The sequence below is a fragment of the Hemibagrus wyckioides genome, linkage group LG18, assembly GCF_019097595.1.
Source record: "Hemibagrus wyckioides isolate EC202008001 linkage group LG18, SWU_Hwy_1.0, whole genome shotgun sequence".
Taxonomy (NCBI): Eukaryota; Metazoa; Chordata; class Actinopteri; order Siluriformes; family Bagridae; genus Hemibagrus; species Hemibagrus wyckioides.
In genome coordinates this window covers 1,925,001-1,945,000 of record NC_080727.1, presented here as the reverse complement: position 1 = coordinate 1,945,000, position 20,000 = coordinate 1,925,001, and the positions used below count along the sequence as shown (strand labels likewise).

The window sequence follows — 20,000 nt, the reverse complement described above, 5'->3', positions numbered from 1 at the left end:
ATTAATTACCGAACTCTCTCTGTATATCATTACTCCAGTGGCTTCCCCGTATACGAACTTGTGAAACCAGGTGTTACCATGGAAACACTACCTCACTCATACACTCATAACCACAGGAGGGTTAACTGCAGCACGGTGCAACCGTTTAATCAGACAATAAAGAAATAAAGGCAGAAGGTTTTTTCCACTCTGACCTCCGAAGTAGGATCCGTCGGTCAGCTTGATCTCCTTGTTGTGCTTGGTGATGACGCTGGCCACGCCGTGCTGGATGAAGTACATCTTCTTCCCCACTGTGCCCTCGCGGATGATGTAATCGTTGGGCTGGAAGACCTCGAACTTCAGCTTGCTCAGCATTCCGGTGACGAAGTTGGGATCGGCGTTGGCGAACAGAGGCATGGTGGCTACCAGCTTCCTGCAGTTAAAGTTAACAATCTCCTGTGGAAAAAATAAACAAACGGCAAGATCAGCATTAACTGATAAAGCAAACATCTCTCTCTCTCTTAATCTGACTTTCTCTCTCTCTCTCTCTTACTCTCTCCCCCTCTTTTCTTTCTTTCTTTCCTTTCTCTTCTCTCTCTTTCTTTCTTCTTTCTCTCTCCCCCTCTCTATTCTTTATTTCTTCTCTCTCTCTCTCTCTCTCTCTCTCTCTCTCTCTCTCTGTTGTCTGATGTTTTTAGAAGTCTAGATGATCTACAGCTTATTAAATATCTGGATGAAGTTGAGAATTTCTCAGTATTCGGTGCACGCATCAATTAAAAAGATAAGACTCAAAGAATATCTGAGTATTTGCACATCAAAGTGAAAAAAATTAAAACAAAATGAAATAATGATGATGAAATAGTTTTAAAATCCTAAATCTGAACTATTCAACTATTCAACACACACACACACACACACACAAACTACCCAACATTCCGATTAAGAAGGATGAAATAGAAAAAGTATATCACGTGATAGCAGTAAAAATCAAAGCCAAAAAAATAAACCAGGTCTAATAATCTGAGGGGTTTTTTTCCTGACCGTCTGACCCGCTGCTTTCTCTCAGACCTTTCTGTTTTTCTGTTTTTCCATCTCTGATGTCTAGTCCATCACCATGAGCCCAAAATCTCTCCTCTCACAGCATGCTCCTGTTTCCATGACGTGAAAAGCATTTTTTTTTGTATGACAAGAGTGTTAAGACACAATTTCCTCACCTAATGTGTAACACACACACACACACACACACACACATACACACACGCAGTTCTCTCAGGCAGGAGCGTGACCGCAATCACGAAGGAGGAATAATGAGTTTGACAGCAGCATCCAGTCCTGGACCTCCACGAGGGGAAAACGGCTAGAGACTTCGCCTATTTAAAGCAGGTTTGTCACACGGCAGAGTGTAAAAATAGAGGAGAGGAAGACAGAAAGAAGAAAAGAGAGAGAGAGAAAAGAGAGAAAGAGAGAGAGGGAGGGAGGGGATAATGGTGATGCAGAAATAAAGCAGTAAATATTCTGTTTCCTTGCTGCGTCATCGTGTTCGCTCACTCGCTCTGCCTGCAGTCTTCTGAACTTTTATGCTGTATAAGGAAAGCTAACACCGCTACAGTGCTAACGCTACACTGCTGGAAACAATCCTGTCACTAAAAATATATACTGTATATACGGAAATTTTATTAATTAGAGGAGAAAAGCTAGGAAGATTTTCACAATCTGAAGAATCCTGTAAAAGGAATCCTGACAGATTAGCAGCTAGCTGGAATCAAACTATTATGAACATTTATTTACAAAAACATCTCTTAGAAATTCTGTCAGATTAGCTTCTAACACACCTTGGACTTTCATGAACATTTCTCCTAGCAGCTAGCTTACCTCAAACTATCTTTACAAAGAATCTCTTAGAAATCCTGTCAGATTAGCTGCTAGTTATAATCAGAATATCATTAACATTTATTTACAAAAACATCTCTCAGAAATCCTACCAGATTGGCAGCTAGCTCGGATCAAACTATCATGAACATTTATTTACAAAAAAATCATGTAAAAATCCTGTTAGATTTGCTGCTAGCTCTCGTCAAAAGATCATGAACATTAATAACAAAGAATCTCTCAGAAATCCTGTCAGATTAGCAGCTAGCTCACCTGAAACTATTATAAACATTTATTGACAAAGAATCTCTCAGAAATCCAGTCAGATTAGCTGCCAGCTATAATCAGAATATTGTGAGCATTTATTTACAATATCTCTTAGAAATCCTGTCAGATTTGACCGCTAGCTCTCATCAAAAGATCATGAACATTCACAACAAAAAAATCAGATAGCTCTTTTCAAAGATCACGAACATTAACAACAAAAGATCTCTCAGAAATCCTGTCAGATTAGCAGCTAGCTCACCTCAAAATATCATGAACAATTCTTTACAAAAAATCTTGCAGAAGTCCTCTTAGATTAGCTGCTAGCTCACCTCAAACATTTATTTACAAAAACATCTCTCAGAAATCCTGTCAGATTAGCAGCTAGCTCCATATTATACATTTATTTTCTTTGTTTTTTTCCTCATTAATTTTTTTTTTTTTTTTTTAAATCTGCTTCCTGTTTTCTGCACTTTTGTATTCTCCCTCTCACAAAAATAAATAAATAAATATTATCTTTATTATTTTATTTATGGAAGTCTGTTTATATTTAAAAATGTAACAGAAAATGTTGATTTTTTGTAAGTTTTATATATATATATATATATATCTTAATATTTTTTCACTGATAAATCATACAATCTGTCCATTTATTTTTACAGTATAGTAAATTATTTAAAAAAACAATTAAAAAAAGAAAGAAAGAAAGTAAACAATTAGCAAATCTCTAGTCTCTGCTATTTATTTCTCAAGACAAAAACTATTTATTATTGTTAAAGATTGTATTGTATTGTTATTGTTAGAGATAATTTATTTTCTTCAAGACAAAACAATTTAAATGTAAAAGCACAGCTGTAACATCTGGAACCTTATATTTTCTTCAGTAATGTAAATACCAAAGCATCAGCTTCAGCTTCATCCACACACAGCAGTAAATTAAATTAAAGAGAGCTTACAGCTACAGGAGTGTGTTCCTTTCACTGGATCCAAGGGGCAGAACCCCTGAAAAACAACACCTGAACTTGGTGATTTGGAAGGGGTGTCCCAATACTTTTGGCAACAGAGTATATTTAGATATTTGATTTAAATGAGCTGATGCCATGGTATTCTCTGCAATGTACATTTTTCTTTTTTTCATTTTGTTTATTGCAAACTCATTTGCTAAATAATTCTGTACGTCTGTGTGAATGGGCGTGTCTTTAGCATATGTGCCATTCTATAGGTACTGCATACATACAGACATTATTTAATACTAATGGTCAGTTTTGCCTTTTACTGACCACACCTTCCATGTAGATGTACAGTACCTGTTCTAGCAACTCAATACTTTATATAACACGTCAGAAGCGTCACTAACTTGAGTGTCGTCTATATTTTATTGTTTTGATGTCATTTTGATGTCCCAAATTTGATCAGATTATTCCCGATAATTACAGCCAGGTGATTTGATTTTTCCCCAGTGGGACATTCCAACATGCCTCTGTACCTGAGTGATGTGTGTTACACAGTGTGTTTTATACATGTGTTATACTGTATGTGTGTTACACAGTGTGCGTGCTATGTGCGTTACACAGTATATGTTTATTACGTGTGTTATATGTGCGTTAACGTAGTATTATGTGTGTTAGCTGTGTGTTATGCGTGTGTTATATGTCTGTTACACAGTATGTGTTATATGTGTATTATGTGTGTGGTATATGTGTGTTAGCTGTGTGTTATGTTTGTGTTATAGATGTGCTCTATACCTCTTTCAGAGGGTCGTTGAGTTCGTTCAGGATGTTGTCCTCGTCGAAGATCTTGCCCTGGTAGCGGTGCTCATAGTAGTCGTGGATCTTCTGGCGCATGTCGGCCGGGAGCTTGTGGAAGGACATGTACTGCTCCACTTGCTTGTACTGAAAAAGGGATAAAGGGATAAGGTGAGAGACAGAAAGTAGTCGCTGAGTTAAGAGCAGGTGACAGGTGTATAGAAGAATGGCTGCAGGCTTGAAAAGAGAGAGTGTGTGTGTGTGTTTGTGTGTGTGTCTGCGCAAGTTCAGCTCTAGTTATGTCAGAGAAGAAACGTCTCATAAACCCTATATACACACATATACACACCCATAAACACATATATACACACCATACACAATTATACACCACACACACACATATACACACTTATATAGACCTATACAAACCATAAGCTCTTATTTAGACCTATACATGCCTATACACACCATACACACTTATACACACCATACACACCTATACACACCATACACACTTATACACACCATACACACCATACACACTTATACACACCATACACACCTATACTCACCATACACACTTATACACACCATACACACCTATACACACCATACACACTTATACACACCATACACACCTATACTCACCATACACACTTATACACACCATACACACCTATACTCACCATACACACTTATACACACCATACACACCTATACACACCATACACACTTATACACACCATACACACCATACACACTTATACACACCATACACACCTATACTCACCATACACACCATACACACTTATACACACCATACACACCTATACTCACCATACACACCTATACTCACCATACACACTTATACACACCATACACACCTATACACACCATACACACTTATACACACCATACACACTTATACACACCATACACACCTATACACACCATACACACTTATACACACCATACACACCATACACACTTATACACACCATACACACCTATACACACCATACACACTTATACACACCATACACACCATACACACTTATACACACCATACACACCTATACTCACCATACACACTTATACACACCATACACACCTATACACACCATACACACCTATACTCACCATACACACCTATACTCACCATACACACTTATACACACCTATACACACCATACACACCATACACACTTATACACACCATACACACCTATACTCACCATACACACTTATACACACCATACACACCTATACACACCATACACACCATACACACTTATACACACCATACACACCTATACTCACCATACACACTTATACACACCATACACACCTATACACACCATACACACCTATACTCACCATACACACCTATACTCACCATACACACTTATACACACCATACACACCTATACACACCATACACACTTATACACACCATACACACTTATACACACCATACACACCTATACACACCATACACACTTATACACACCATACACACCATACACACTTATACACACCATACACACCTATACACACCATACACACTTATACACACCATACACACCATACACACTTATACACACCATACACACCTATACTCACCATACACACTTATACACACCATACACACCTATACACACCATACACACCTATACTCACCATACACACCTATACACACCATACACACTTATACACACCATACACACCTATACACACCATACACACTTATACACACCATACACACCTATACACACCATACACACTTATACACACCATACACACCTATACACACCATACACACTTATACACACCATACACACCTATACTCACCATACACACTTATACACACCATACACACCTATACTCACCATACACACTTATACACACCATACACACCTATACTCACCATACACACTTATACACACCATACACACCTATACTCACCATACACACTTATACACACCATACACACCATACACACTTATACACACCTATAAACACCATACACACTTATACACACCTATACACACCATACAATCTTATACACACCTATACACACCATACACACTTATACACACCTATACTCATCATACACACCTATACACACCATACAATCTTATACACACCTATAAACACCATACACACTTATACACACCTATACTCACCATACACACTTATACACACCTATACTCATCATACACACCTATACACACCATACAATCTTATACACACCTATAAACACCATACACACTTATACACACCTATACTCACCATACACACTTATACACACCTATACACACCATACAATCTTATACACACCTATACACACCATACACACTTATACACACCTATACTCATCATACACACTTATACACACCTATACTCATCATACACACCTATACACACCATACACACTTATACACACCTATACTCATCATACACACCTATACACACCATACAATCTTATACACACCTATACACACCATACAATCTTATACACACCTATACTCACCATACACACTTATACACACCTATACTCATCATACACACCTATACACACCATACAATCTTATACACACCTATAAACACCATACACACTTATACACACCTATACTCACCATACACACTTATACACACCTATACACACCATACAATCTTATACACACCTATACACACCATACACACTTATACACACCTATACTCATCATACACACTTATACACACTTATACACACCTATACACACTTATACACACCTATAAACACCATACACACTTATACACACCTATAAACACCATACACACTTATACACACCTATACTCACCATACACACTTATACACACCTATACTCATCATACACACTTATACACACTTATACACACCCATACACACTTATACACACCTATACTCATCATACACACCTATACACACTTATACACACCTATAAACACCATACACACTTATACACACCTATACTCACCATACACACTTATACACACCTATACTCATCATACACACTTATACACACCTATACACACTTATACACACCATACATACCTATACACACCTATAAACACCATACACACTTATACACACCTATACTCACCATACACACTTATACACACCTATACAGACTTATACACACCATACACACCTATACATACCTATACACACCATACACACTTATACACACCTATACTCATCATACACACTTATACACACCTATACACACTTATACACACCATACACACCTATAGACACCTATAAACACCATACACACTTATACACACCTATACTCACCATACACTCTTATACACACCTATACACACCATACACACTTATACACACTTATCCACACCTATACTCACCATACACACTTATACACACCTATACACACCATACACATACACACCTATAAACACCATACACACTTATACACACCTATACACACCATACACTCTTATACACACCTATACACACCATACACTCTTATACACACCTATACACACCATACACATACACACCTATAAACACCATACACACTTATACACACCTATACACACCATACACTCTTATACACACCTATACACACCATACACTCTTATACACACCTATACACACCATACACTCTTATACACACCTATACACACCATACACTCTTATACACACCTATACACACCATACACTCTTATACACACCTATAAACACCATACACACTTATCCACACCTATACACACCATACACACTTATACACACCTATACTCACCATACACTCTTATACACACCTATACACACCATACACATACACACCTATACACACCATACACTCTTATACACACCTATACTCACCATACACTCTTATACACACCTATACTCACCATACACACTTATACACACCATACACACTTATACACACCATACACTCTTATACACACCTATACACACCATACACTCTTATACACACCTATTCACACCATACACACTTATACACACCTATACACACCATACACTCTTATACACACCTATACACACCATACACTCTTATACACACCTATTCACACCATACACACTTATACACACCTATACACACCATACACTCTTATACACACCTATACTCACCATACACACTTATACACACCATACACTCTTATACACACCTATACTCACCATACACACCTATACACACCATACACTCTTATACACACCTATACTCACCACACACCCATACACCTATACTCACCCATACACACTTATACACACCTATACTCACCAATACACACTTATACACACCTATACACACCTTACACACTTATACACACCTATACTCACAACACACTCTTATACACCTATACTCACCCATACACACTTATACTCACCATACACACTTATACACACCTATACTCATCTACACACACCTACACTATATTGCCAAAAGTATTCGCTCACCCATCCAAATAATCAGAATCAGGTGTTCCAATCACTTCCATGGCCACAGGTGTATAAAATCAAGCACCTAGGCATGCAGACTGTTTTTACAAACATTTGTGAAAGAATGGGTCGCTCTCAGGAGCTCAGTGAATTCCAGCGTGGAACTGTGATAGGATGCCACCTGTGCAACAAATCCAGTTGTGAAATTTCCTCGCTCCTAAACATTCCACAGTCAACTGTCAGCTGTATTATAAGAACGTGGAAGTGTTTGGGAACGACAGCAACAAAGCCACAAAGTGGTAGGCCACGTAAACTGACGGAGCGGGTTCAGCGGATGCTGAGGCGCATAGTGCGAAGAGTTCGCCAACTTTCTGCAGAGTCAATCGCTACAGACCTCCAAACTTCATGTGGCCTTCAGATGAGCTCAAGAACAGTGTGCAGAGAGCTTCATGGAATGGGTTTCCATGGCCGAGCAGCTGCATCCAAGCCATACATCACCAAGTGCAATGCAAAGCGTCGGATGCAGTGGTGTAAAGCACGCCGCCACTGGACTCTAGAGCAGTGGAGACGCGTTCTCTGGAGTGACGAATCGCGCTTCTCCATCTGGCAATCTGATGGACGAGTCTGGGTTTGGCGGTTGCCAGGAGAACGGTACTTGTCTGACTGCATTGTGCCAAGTGTAAAGTTTGGTGGAGGGGGATTATGGTGTGGGGTTGTTTTTCAGGAGCTGGGCTTGGCCCCTTAGTTCCAGTGAAAGGAACTCTGAATGCTTCAGCATACCAAGACATTTTGGACAATTCCATGCTCCCAACTTTGTGGGAACAGTTTGGAGCTGGCCCCTTCCTCTTCCAACATGACTGTGCACCAGTGACCAAAGCAAGGTCCATAAAGACATGGATGACAGAGTCTGGTGTGGATGAACTTGACTGGCCTGCACAGAGTCCTGACCTCAACCCGATAGAACACCTTTGGGATGAATTAGAGCGGAGACTGAGAGCCAGGCCTTCTCGTCCAACATCAGTGTGTGACCTCACAAATGCGCTTCTGGAAGAATGGTCAAAAATTCCCATAAACACACTCCTAAACCTTGTGGACAGCCTTCCCAGAAGAGTTGAAGCTGTTATAGCTGCAAAGGGTGGACCGACGTCATATTGAACCCTATGGATTAGGAATGGGATGTCACTTAAGTTCATATGCGAGTCAAGGCAGGTGAGCGAATACTTTTGGCAATATAGTGTATACTCACCCATACACACATATACAAATAAAACACACCTATACACACCTATACACACATCAAAACACACACATAAACACATATACACATCAAACACACCTATACTCACCCATACACACATGTACACATCAAACACACCTATACACACCCATACACATATATACACACCCATACATAAATCAAACACACCTATACTCACCCATACACACATCAAACACACCTATACTCACCCATACACACATAAAACACACCCATACACACATATACACATCAAACACACCTATACACACATCAAAACACACACATAAACACATATACACATCAAACACACCCATACACACATAAAACACACCCATACACACATATACACATCAAACACACCTATACACACCTATACACACATAAAACACACCCATACACACATATACACATCAAACACACCTATACACACCTATACACACATCAAAACACACACATAAACACATATACACATCAAACACACCCATACACACATCAAACACACCTATGCTCACCCATACACACATCAAACACACCTATACACACCCATACACACATCAAACACACCCATACACACATATACACACATCAAACACACCTATACACACCTATACACACATCACAACACACACATAAACACATATACACATCAAACACACCCATACACACATCAAACACACCTATGCTCACCCATACACACATCAAACACACCTATACACACCCATACACACATCAAACACACCCATACACACATATACACACATCAAACACACCTATACACACATCAAACACACCTATGCTCACCCATACACACATCAAACACACCTATACACACCCATACACACATCAAACACACCCATACACACATATACACACATCAAACACACCTATACACACCCATACACACATCAAACACACCTATACACACCCATACACACATAAAACACACCCATACACACATATACACATCAAACACACCCATACACACCTATACACACATCACAACACACACATAAACACATATACACATCAAACACACCCATACACACATCAAACACACCTATGCTCACCCATACACACATCAAACACACCTATACACACCCATACACACATAAAACACACCCATACACACATATACACACCCATACACACATATACACACATCAAACACACCTATACACACCCATACACACATCAAACACACCCATACACACATATACACACATCAAACACACCTATACACACCCATACACACATCAAACACACCCATACACACATATACACATCAAACACACCTATACACACCTATACACACATCAAAACACACACATAAACACATATACACATCAAACAAACCTATACTCACCCATACACACATACACACACCCATACACACATCAAACACACCTATACACACCCATACACACATCAAACACACCTATACACACCCATACACACATCAAACACACCTATACACACCCATACACACATCAAACACACCTATACACACCCATACACACGTAAAACACACCCATACACACATATACACATCAAACACACCTATACACACATATACACATCAAACACACCTATACACACATATACACATCAAACACACCTATACACACATATACACATCAAACACACCTATACACACATATACACATCAAACACACCTATACACACCCATACACACATATACACATCAAACACACCTATACACACCCATACACCCATACACACATCAAACACACCTATACACACCCATACACACATAAAACACACCCATACACACCTATACACACATATACACATCAAACACATCTATACACACCCATACACACATACACACATCAAACACACCTATACACACCCATACACACATAAAACACACCCATACACACCTATACACACATATACACATCAAACACACCTACACACACCCATACACACATACACACATCAAACACACCTATACACACCCATACACACATAAAACACACCCATACACACCCATACACACATATACACATCAAACACACCTATACACACCCATACACACATACACACATCAAATACACCCATACACACATATACACATCAAACACACCTATACACACCAATACACACATCAAACACACCCATACACACATATACACATCAAACACACCTATACACACCCATACACCCATACACACATCAAACACACCTATACACACCCATACACACATACACACATCAAACACACCTATACACACCCATACACACATACACACATCAAACACACCTATACACACCCATACACACATACACACATCAAACACACCTATACACACCCATACACACATCAAACACACCCATACACACATATACACATCAAACACACCTATACACACCCATACACACATACACACATCAAACACACCTATACACACCCATACACACATACACACATCAAACACACCTATACACACCCATACACATATACACACATCAAACACACCCATACACACATATACACATCAAACACACCTATACACACCTATACACACATACACACATCAAACACACCTATACACACCCATACACACATACACACATCAAACACACCTATACACACCCATACACACATCAAACACACCTATACACACCCATACACACATACACACATCAAACACACCTATACACACCCATACACACATACACACATCAAACACACCTATACACACCCATACACACATCAAACACACCTATACACACCCATACACACATAAAACACACCTATACACACCCATACACACATACACACATCAAACACACCTATACACACCCATACACACATCAAACACACCTATACACACCCATACACACATCAAACACACCTATACACACCCATACACACATATACACATCAAACACACCTATACACACCCATACACACATCAAACACACCTATACACACCCATACACACATACACACATCAAACACACCTATACACACCCATACACACATACACACATCAAACACACCTATACACACCCATACACACATCAAACACACCTATACACACCCATACACACATACACACATCAAACACACCTATACACACCCATACACACATCAAACACACCTATACACACCCATACACACATACACACATCAAACACACCTATACACACCCATACACACATACACACATCAAACACACCTATACACACATATACACATCAAACACACCTATACACACATATACACATCAAACACACCTATACACACATATACACATCAAACACACCTATACACACATATACACATCAAACACACCTATACACACCCATACACACTTACACACACCCCTCCCATCATGTTGTGTTCTGACTCGGTGCAGTTTTCCCCCAGGCCACGGTAATGACTCTGATAATGATTTTGGACGAGCTCTTTCTTTAAAGATCTGATCGTTTAGGAAAGTTCCGGTAAGGCAAAGCTTTTGCGTTAATGCGAGTGCACTTAGTAACCTAACGGCGCTCGACAATCAGTCCTGCTTCTCTTACAATTCCACAGTCACGGGCAATTAGTGAGACGGACGCAGACAGACAGGAAGACAGATTGTCTCAGACACTCAGAGTGAAGCTTAGAAAGACAGCGAGGACGAAAAGGGATTTAAAGTGTCAGAGGGAGGACAAACCGATCCTGGATCAGCCCGTTCTGCGTGTCTCAACATGCTGAGTTAGAGTTCATGCTGAAGAAACACACAGAAGTGAGGATTTGGTGTTCAGATATAACTCCGGACTAAACTCCGTCACAGTACTGACACTTTAAAATCCACATATTAAAAAAAAACATTCATTCTGTCTGCTTTGAAAATTGACCCAAAACTTTTGGCAATGTGTAATTAACAGGATGTGCCGGATCCAGTGCTGTGGATCTTCTAAATAATACGTTTTGAAGCCATTTTGTTCAACTAAACCTGTGATCATTTCAACCAGGAAGATTCATACAGCATGTACTGTCTATACTATTCTACTATAGCTGTGGTCAAACTCAATAAAACGAGCGGACTGGACAGAAACGATCATCATAAATGCTAGGATTTGCAGCACACTTCATATTAGATAAGGTTAAAGAGACTATTGTTTGTCGTTGGTGTGGTTTATAGTTTGGTTTTGTGTTTAAATATTTCTTATGCATGTCCACCTCATCAGAAATGGATAAACAAGTTCAATGATTTCTCATGTGATGCTAACTGTTTAGCGTGTAAGTTAGCTCACTGGTAGCTAATGACCGGAGACTAGACAAAGGAAACTGTCATCTCTCTTTCTACAGTTGCCAAAAGCGCTGAGTTTTTCTATCAGATAGGGGTAGAGGTCAGGTCACTCAACCGGAGGTCATCCTTTCACATCGTCCATCCATCAAGTGAGTGTTTATGGGTCGGGCAATCTGGTTCCGTCCATTAAAGTTCATTTTTCCAAATAACATTCATGGTCCTGGACAGTGAGTGACCAAACATAGTCAGATAAACTGGGATTTTGACCAGTCACCGTTTAAAAACAACTAACAAAACTTGATAACTACCACTTGTAGAGCGGTCAGGGGAATCTTTCTGCCTCCACCTAAGCTCCTCCCACAAAATAACATCACAATGTTTACTAATAGAAAATGGTGTCTATTAGATTTATTTATAGATATCTTCTCGGAGTTTCCGGTATCGTTCCTGTTTTTTGTGGTGTAAAGGCGATTGCTCGTGTTTGAAGGCGATGGTGTAGATGATACTGAGAAACCCCGTCTCAGATAGCATGGAAAATTCTGGAAAATCGAGCTGAATCCAAATGTGACAAAAATATAAACTGTAAATGTCCAACTCTGAATACGGCCCAGTGTGTATAGTGTGTGTGTGTGTGTAGAATCTAGTACAGAAGATCTAGTGCATAAAGATCTCCCAGGTTTTTTAAAAAATAATGAAAATTCATTATATTCAGTTTATGATCCTGTTCTGTGACCAGACTGCGGGTCAGAACGTTAAGCTAAATCTTCAGCAGGACCTTCTCTCTGTCTCTCTGCCTCCAGATGCCAAAGCAATGGAGCTGTGATGTTCCTTCAAGATTCTGAGATCATTTCTGACTGAAATTCTGACTGAAAGTCTGATCGGTCATGCGACTGAAGACGAGGAAAATGGACATGAAACGTTTGAGAAACGCCAAAGTGCTAAATGTCCAGCAGAGTGCAAAAGTTTGTATACCGTAAGAAGTCCAGAAAAGAAGGTAAGCTGTGTGAATGATGTAATATAAAGATACAGAATAATAGGAATAATTATTTTATTATGATTATTATTATAAGTAGGTGAAGGGGCTAAGAGCACCAGAGGAGCAGAAACATCTTAAGCCCTCAAAAATGCAGAAATAAATGAAGTGTGTTTAAATAAATAACCAGGGGGTAAATGAATAAAAAATAAATAAATTTGATGAATAAATAAAAAACTAATAAATAAATAAATAAATAAATAAATAAATAAATAAATACATTATCCATAACTTTTTTTACACAGGACTTTTTTTAAGCAGTTCTAAACTTACTAAAACACTCTCTCTCTCTCTCTCTCTCTCTCACACACACACACACACACACACAGCTTTAACGGATTGTCACGACCGACCCAAAAAAGATGACATCTGTGAACAAACCGAGTCACACTGCCGGTCACTGTGACACATGAACATGGGCCTTCATTTCCCCTGCTGTTACATTCATCACAACAGAGAGAGAGGGGGAGAGAGAGAGAGGGAGAGAGGGAGAGAGAGGGAAAATAGCCCAAAACCATCAGCGCCACGCTCTGCTCTGTATCGACCCCGGTGCAGCTGCGTGAAGGTGATAAGACTCAGGTTTGTTTAGGGCTAATTGATTTGTGCCGAGCTGGAGTTCAACACGGACGCTACGCTGATGGAGAGCCCAGCTTCACTCTGATTTCCAGAATATAAAATGAGAATTCCTGGAATATAAAACAGGGAATTCCTGGAATATCAAACACGGAATTCCTGGAATATAAGAATCATTGGAAAATTCAGAGAATTATAAGACAGAGAATATTTCCAGAATGTAAACCAGAGTATTTCCGGATTATAAGGGAGGGAACACCAGAAAAAAGGCAGGGAATTTCCAGACTATAAGGTATAGAATTTCCAAAATAGAATAAGGGAAATTTCCCAAATATAAGCCAAGAAACGTCTGAAATATATGGCAGGGAATTTCTGGAATATAATACAGGAAGGTTTTGACTGAACCCTATGTGTCGTAAAGCTACACACACCTTAGGCCTTTTTTTCAGGTTTGAGAAGGAGAGGAAGCTCTTCAGATATCTTCCTGAGTTTTTTGTACATCAGGAGACTCCTGAGTCAGTGATTAAAATAAAAAAGGTGCAGCTGCATTAAACTGGCTAGCAGAGCTGAACATCTGGCGAATTTTCTCCTAGAGCTGCCCTCATCTCTCCTTCTCGTTTGGTGTTGGAGTGTAAAGCTGCAGTAACGAGAATGTGTTTATTTTTTCTTCTTCTTCTTTCTGACCGTCCACTTCCTCGAATCAGGCATTGCACTGAGCATTTAGCGAGCAGTGACCGGGTTTTATTAGGAATCAGAAGCAATCAGCCTGACGTTCGCCTTTTCTCTACATCTCTCTCTCTCTCTCTCTCTCTCCATGTATTTTTCCGAAAAACATAAACTATAACCCCGGTGCTGTGAGGTACTTTGCTTCTACACAGTTTCCCAATCCCTCACTCAGGTGGAAACGATGGGAAGTCGCTCGTTCCTGGCAGCAGAGAAATATGGGAATATTAGCTATCCTAATTCGCCAGGAACAAATATGAAACCAAGCGGAGAAATAAAAGGTCACGATATCGTGTTCGTCCTTTCGGAAATCAGACGCCAGGTTACGGGTTTTAGGAATTCAATTACACTTTCATCAGGGAATCGAGAAGGTTCTGTGTATCAAGTTCAAGTGAGTTAAAGGAAAACGTGAAGGCAGAAATACATGAAATTTATTTATTTTAGTGTCTGTGATGTGATTAGAGATCCTGATGCTCATTTGTCATGTATTTTCATTATTCCTGTGAGAAGTTAGTGCTTTTTTACCCTTGAATTCCGTCCAAGCCCCTTTCGATTCTTTTGAGTCGAATCTTTTCTGAATGACACATCTTTAGCAATCAGATCGCCAAGCACCATTAATTAAATTCATCTTAATAAAATATTGTCTGATTTTATTCTCCTAATTCTTTGAGCTCTCTGTGCTCGCCTAAGAGTCAGCTCAAAGAGTCGATTCCTTTGTGAACCACACATCACTACTGATCAGATCCTCTAAGCACCATTCACTGAAGTGATGAAAAATTAAAATTTTATTCTTCTACTTGTGTCCAAGCTCATTTTATTTCTCATGAGTCAACTCCTAAGATTCACCTAAAACAGCTGACTCAAAGAGTCGACTCCTTTGTGAACCACACATCACTACTGATCAGATCCTCTAAGCACCATTCACTGAAGTGATGAAAAATTAAAATTTTATTCTTCTACTTGTGTCCAAGCTCATTTTATTTCTCATGAGTCAACTCCTAAGATTCACCTAAAACAGCTGACTCAAAGAGTCGACTCTTTTGTGAACCACAAATGACATCACCAAAAAACATTAATTAAAGTGATCTGTCATGTGAATTTATTTTCCTAATTCTTTTCAAGCTCCTTTTGCTTGTCACGAGTCGGCCCCGACTCACCTCAAAAAGACTCAAAGAGTGAACTCAAAAATTTGACTCTTTTGTAAGCGACACCTCACCAGTGTTCAGATCCTGAAGCATCACCAGTTAAAGGGATCTGATTTTATTTTCCTCATTTGGACTGAGATGTTTTGGTGCTTGAGATCGATGCACTGTGATCTAGTTGGACATGAATCTACTCGAGCTCCATGAGCTGATCTGATCTTTATCTGATCTCTCAGTCATGTCTGATCTGGACATCAAGTCAATATCTCAGCTCTGTGTGCTGATCTGATCGGAATGTTTTACAGATTTCTGTAGATTTGCGCTCAGGGTCCACCAGCAGATCTGATCTCTCTGATTTTAGGGCCCATGTTTCTCTCTCTCTCTCTTTATCTCGTTCTTTCCCTCTCTATATCTTTCGTTCCCCCCCCCTCTCTTGTTCTCTCTCTTTCTCTTTCTTTCTCTCCCGAATTCTCTCTATCTTTCGTTCTCTCTCTCTCCCTCTGTCTCTCTCTCGCTCTCTCTCTCTATCCCCCTCTCGCTCTCTCACTCACATCAGAGCCAAATCTAATGTCTCTGTGATCAGATGTCGTCTAATATCCATTCAATCTCTCCGACACAGAGAGGACGAAACGGTAACGGTGACATTGTGAGCACTAATGAAAGTGCTCTGTGTGTGTGTGTGTGTGTGTGTATGTGTGTGTGTGTGTGTGTAATGTTCTCTTGCATTGACCACACTACTCTGTTCCTACATCGTATTTAAAACCCAAGATAAAAGCTAATGCAGAAGCCGGTGGACTGGATGTAAATTAATAAAAAGGCCTGCTCATCATCGTCAAGGTGACCCGTGTGATATGTGTGTGTGTGTCTGTGTGTGTGTGTGTGTGTCTGTGTGTGTGTTTCAGATAAGACGCTGTGCCGAGAACGACAGGTAAATTGATGGTGTTTCACATGGAGCTTCCCGCCTTAAGGGTGAGAGAATGTCATTAGTTGGAGGAACTCGGGGCTGAGAGCTTCTCCTGGTCTATAATGCATAAAGCCTTAAATGTATAAATCCTTCATTGCTAATTACTGTCCGGCTGTGTATCAGCGGCCGAGGCTGACCCGCTGGACGAGTGTCAATGTTTATCATCATCATGGATGTTTAGTGGATGTTTGACGTTTGGTGGATGTTTAGCGGACGTTTAGTGAACATTTGGTGGATGTTTAGTATACATTTTATGGATGTTTAGTGAACATTTTATGGATGTTTAGTGGACGTTTTATGGATGTTTAGTGGACGTTTGGTAGACATTAGGTAAACGTTTGGTGGATGTTTAGTGGACATTTGATGGACGTTTGGTAGACGTTTGTTGGACATTTGATTGAAGTTTGGTGGACATTTGCTGGACTTTAGGTAGATGTTTGACGTTTGATTGACGTTTGGTGAACGTTTAGTGGACACTTAGTGGACATACTGTAATTTATAATCCCACTCTCTGTGTTTATAACGATTTATAATCTGATCCTGGTTTCTCTCAAGGTTTCTTCCTCAGATCATCTCAGGGAGTTTTTCCTCACCACCGTCCCCTCAGTCTTCTCATTAGGGATAAAATACAAAGAAATGTCAATATAAGTCTAATATAAAATCTTGAACTTTTTTTTTTATATTCTATGTTCTGTAAAGCTGCTTTGAGACAATGTCCTTTGTTAAAAGCGCTATACAAATAAAATTGAATTGAACCTTCTGACAATTCAGAGTGGAGAACCGGGAGCAGCTCTGTGCAGCGTGACCTCTGACCCTCTTATAGAGCTCCTTCCAGTTGTGTGTAATGATATTAAGCGTGAGCCTCGCTGCCTGCTGCTGTAATGATGCGTGTACATTACACCCAAAACCCCAACAAACCCCTCCGAGGGCAGGACGTGTTAAGCCTCTGCACCTCTGGGACAAAGCGGTCCGATCTCTCTGAGCCTGTGAGCGTGCCGGCTTTATTAAAAACCTTCCAAGGAAAAATAAAACGTAGATAAAATGACGCGAGCGCGAGAGGCGACACCGAGAGACGAGATAATCTAGCGTCCCAGTGCACTTCCTCTTCCTCGCCATTGTTCTCGAATCTCCTTTCTCTTTCTCCTCCGCTTTCTCTGAGGGTTTCACTTATAGCCGCAGACGACGGCTCATTTAGCCGAGATAAATTCGGTGCACTTAAGTACACAGAGCAATCACGCTAAGAGCATTACAGCCGTGATTCGGCTCCCTGACAGCGCAGAGAAGAACAACATGCGAGGAAAGACGTGGCGTGTAAGGTTCTGGGTCGAAAATTTAAAGGCAGAGATGTTGTCATGGATACATCATAACAAATAAGGGAACAAGAAAAGACCAGGCATACGGAAAACGGTCATGTGACTCTGCGTTCAAGCTAGCTGCTTAATGTTAACCGTGTAGCTAGCATCAAACAAAGAACTACGGAAATTCAGAAGCTCTAGCTTTCCAAAAACGAAACACAGATCCTGTAGAAGATCCTCCGCTATGCTGACTGATTCAGCTGGAAAAAACCACGGGGACAGGAAGTTCGATTTCAGCAGAGAATTTATTAAAGTTATTATAATATTCAAATAAATAATATTTTAAAATATATTATATTTTAGATGACCACAAGAGTAAAGACAGGTTTTTTTTAAAAAAAAGTTATTTTAAAAAACAGACAGTCAGACTCATAGACAGAAAAAAA

The 20,000-nt window shown here is 39.7% G+C and overlaps 1 protein-coding gene across 2 annotated transcripts in view; it reads right to left on the bottom strand.

Moving 5' to 3' along the window:
* Window positions 1-20,000, bottom strand: part of LOC131368686 (potassium/sodium hyperpolarization-activated cyclic nucleotide-gated channel 1) — a 124,102-nt gene that overhangs the window by 25,881 nt on the left and 78,221 nt on the right. For both annotated transcript variants that reach the window (XM_058414730.1, XM_058414731.1), the window contains exons 5-6: window positions 3,858-4,004; window positions 195-435 (exon numbers count right to left, since the gene is read on the bottom strand). In XM_058414730.1, the coding sequence (XP_058270713.1) occupies window positions 195-435; window positions 3,858-4,004 (388 nt within the window). The remainder of the gene's footprint in view (window positions 1-194; window positions 436-3,857; window positions 4,005-20,000) is intronic.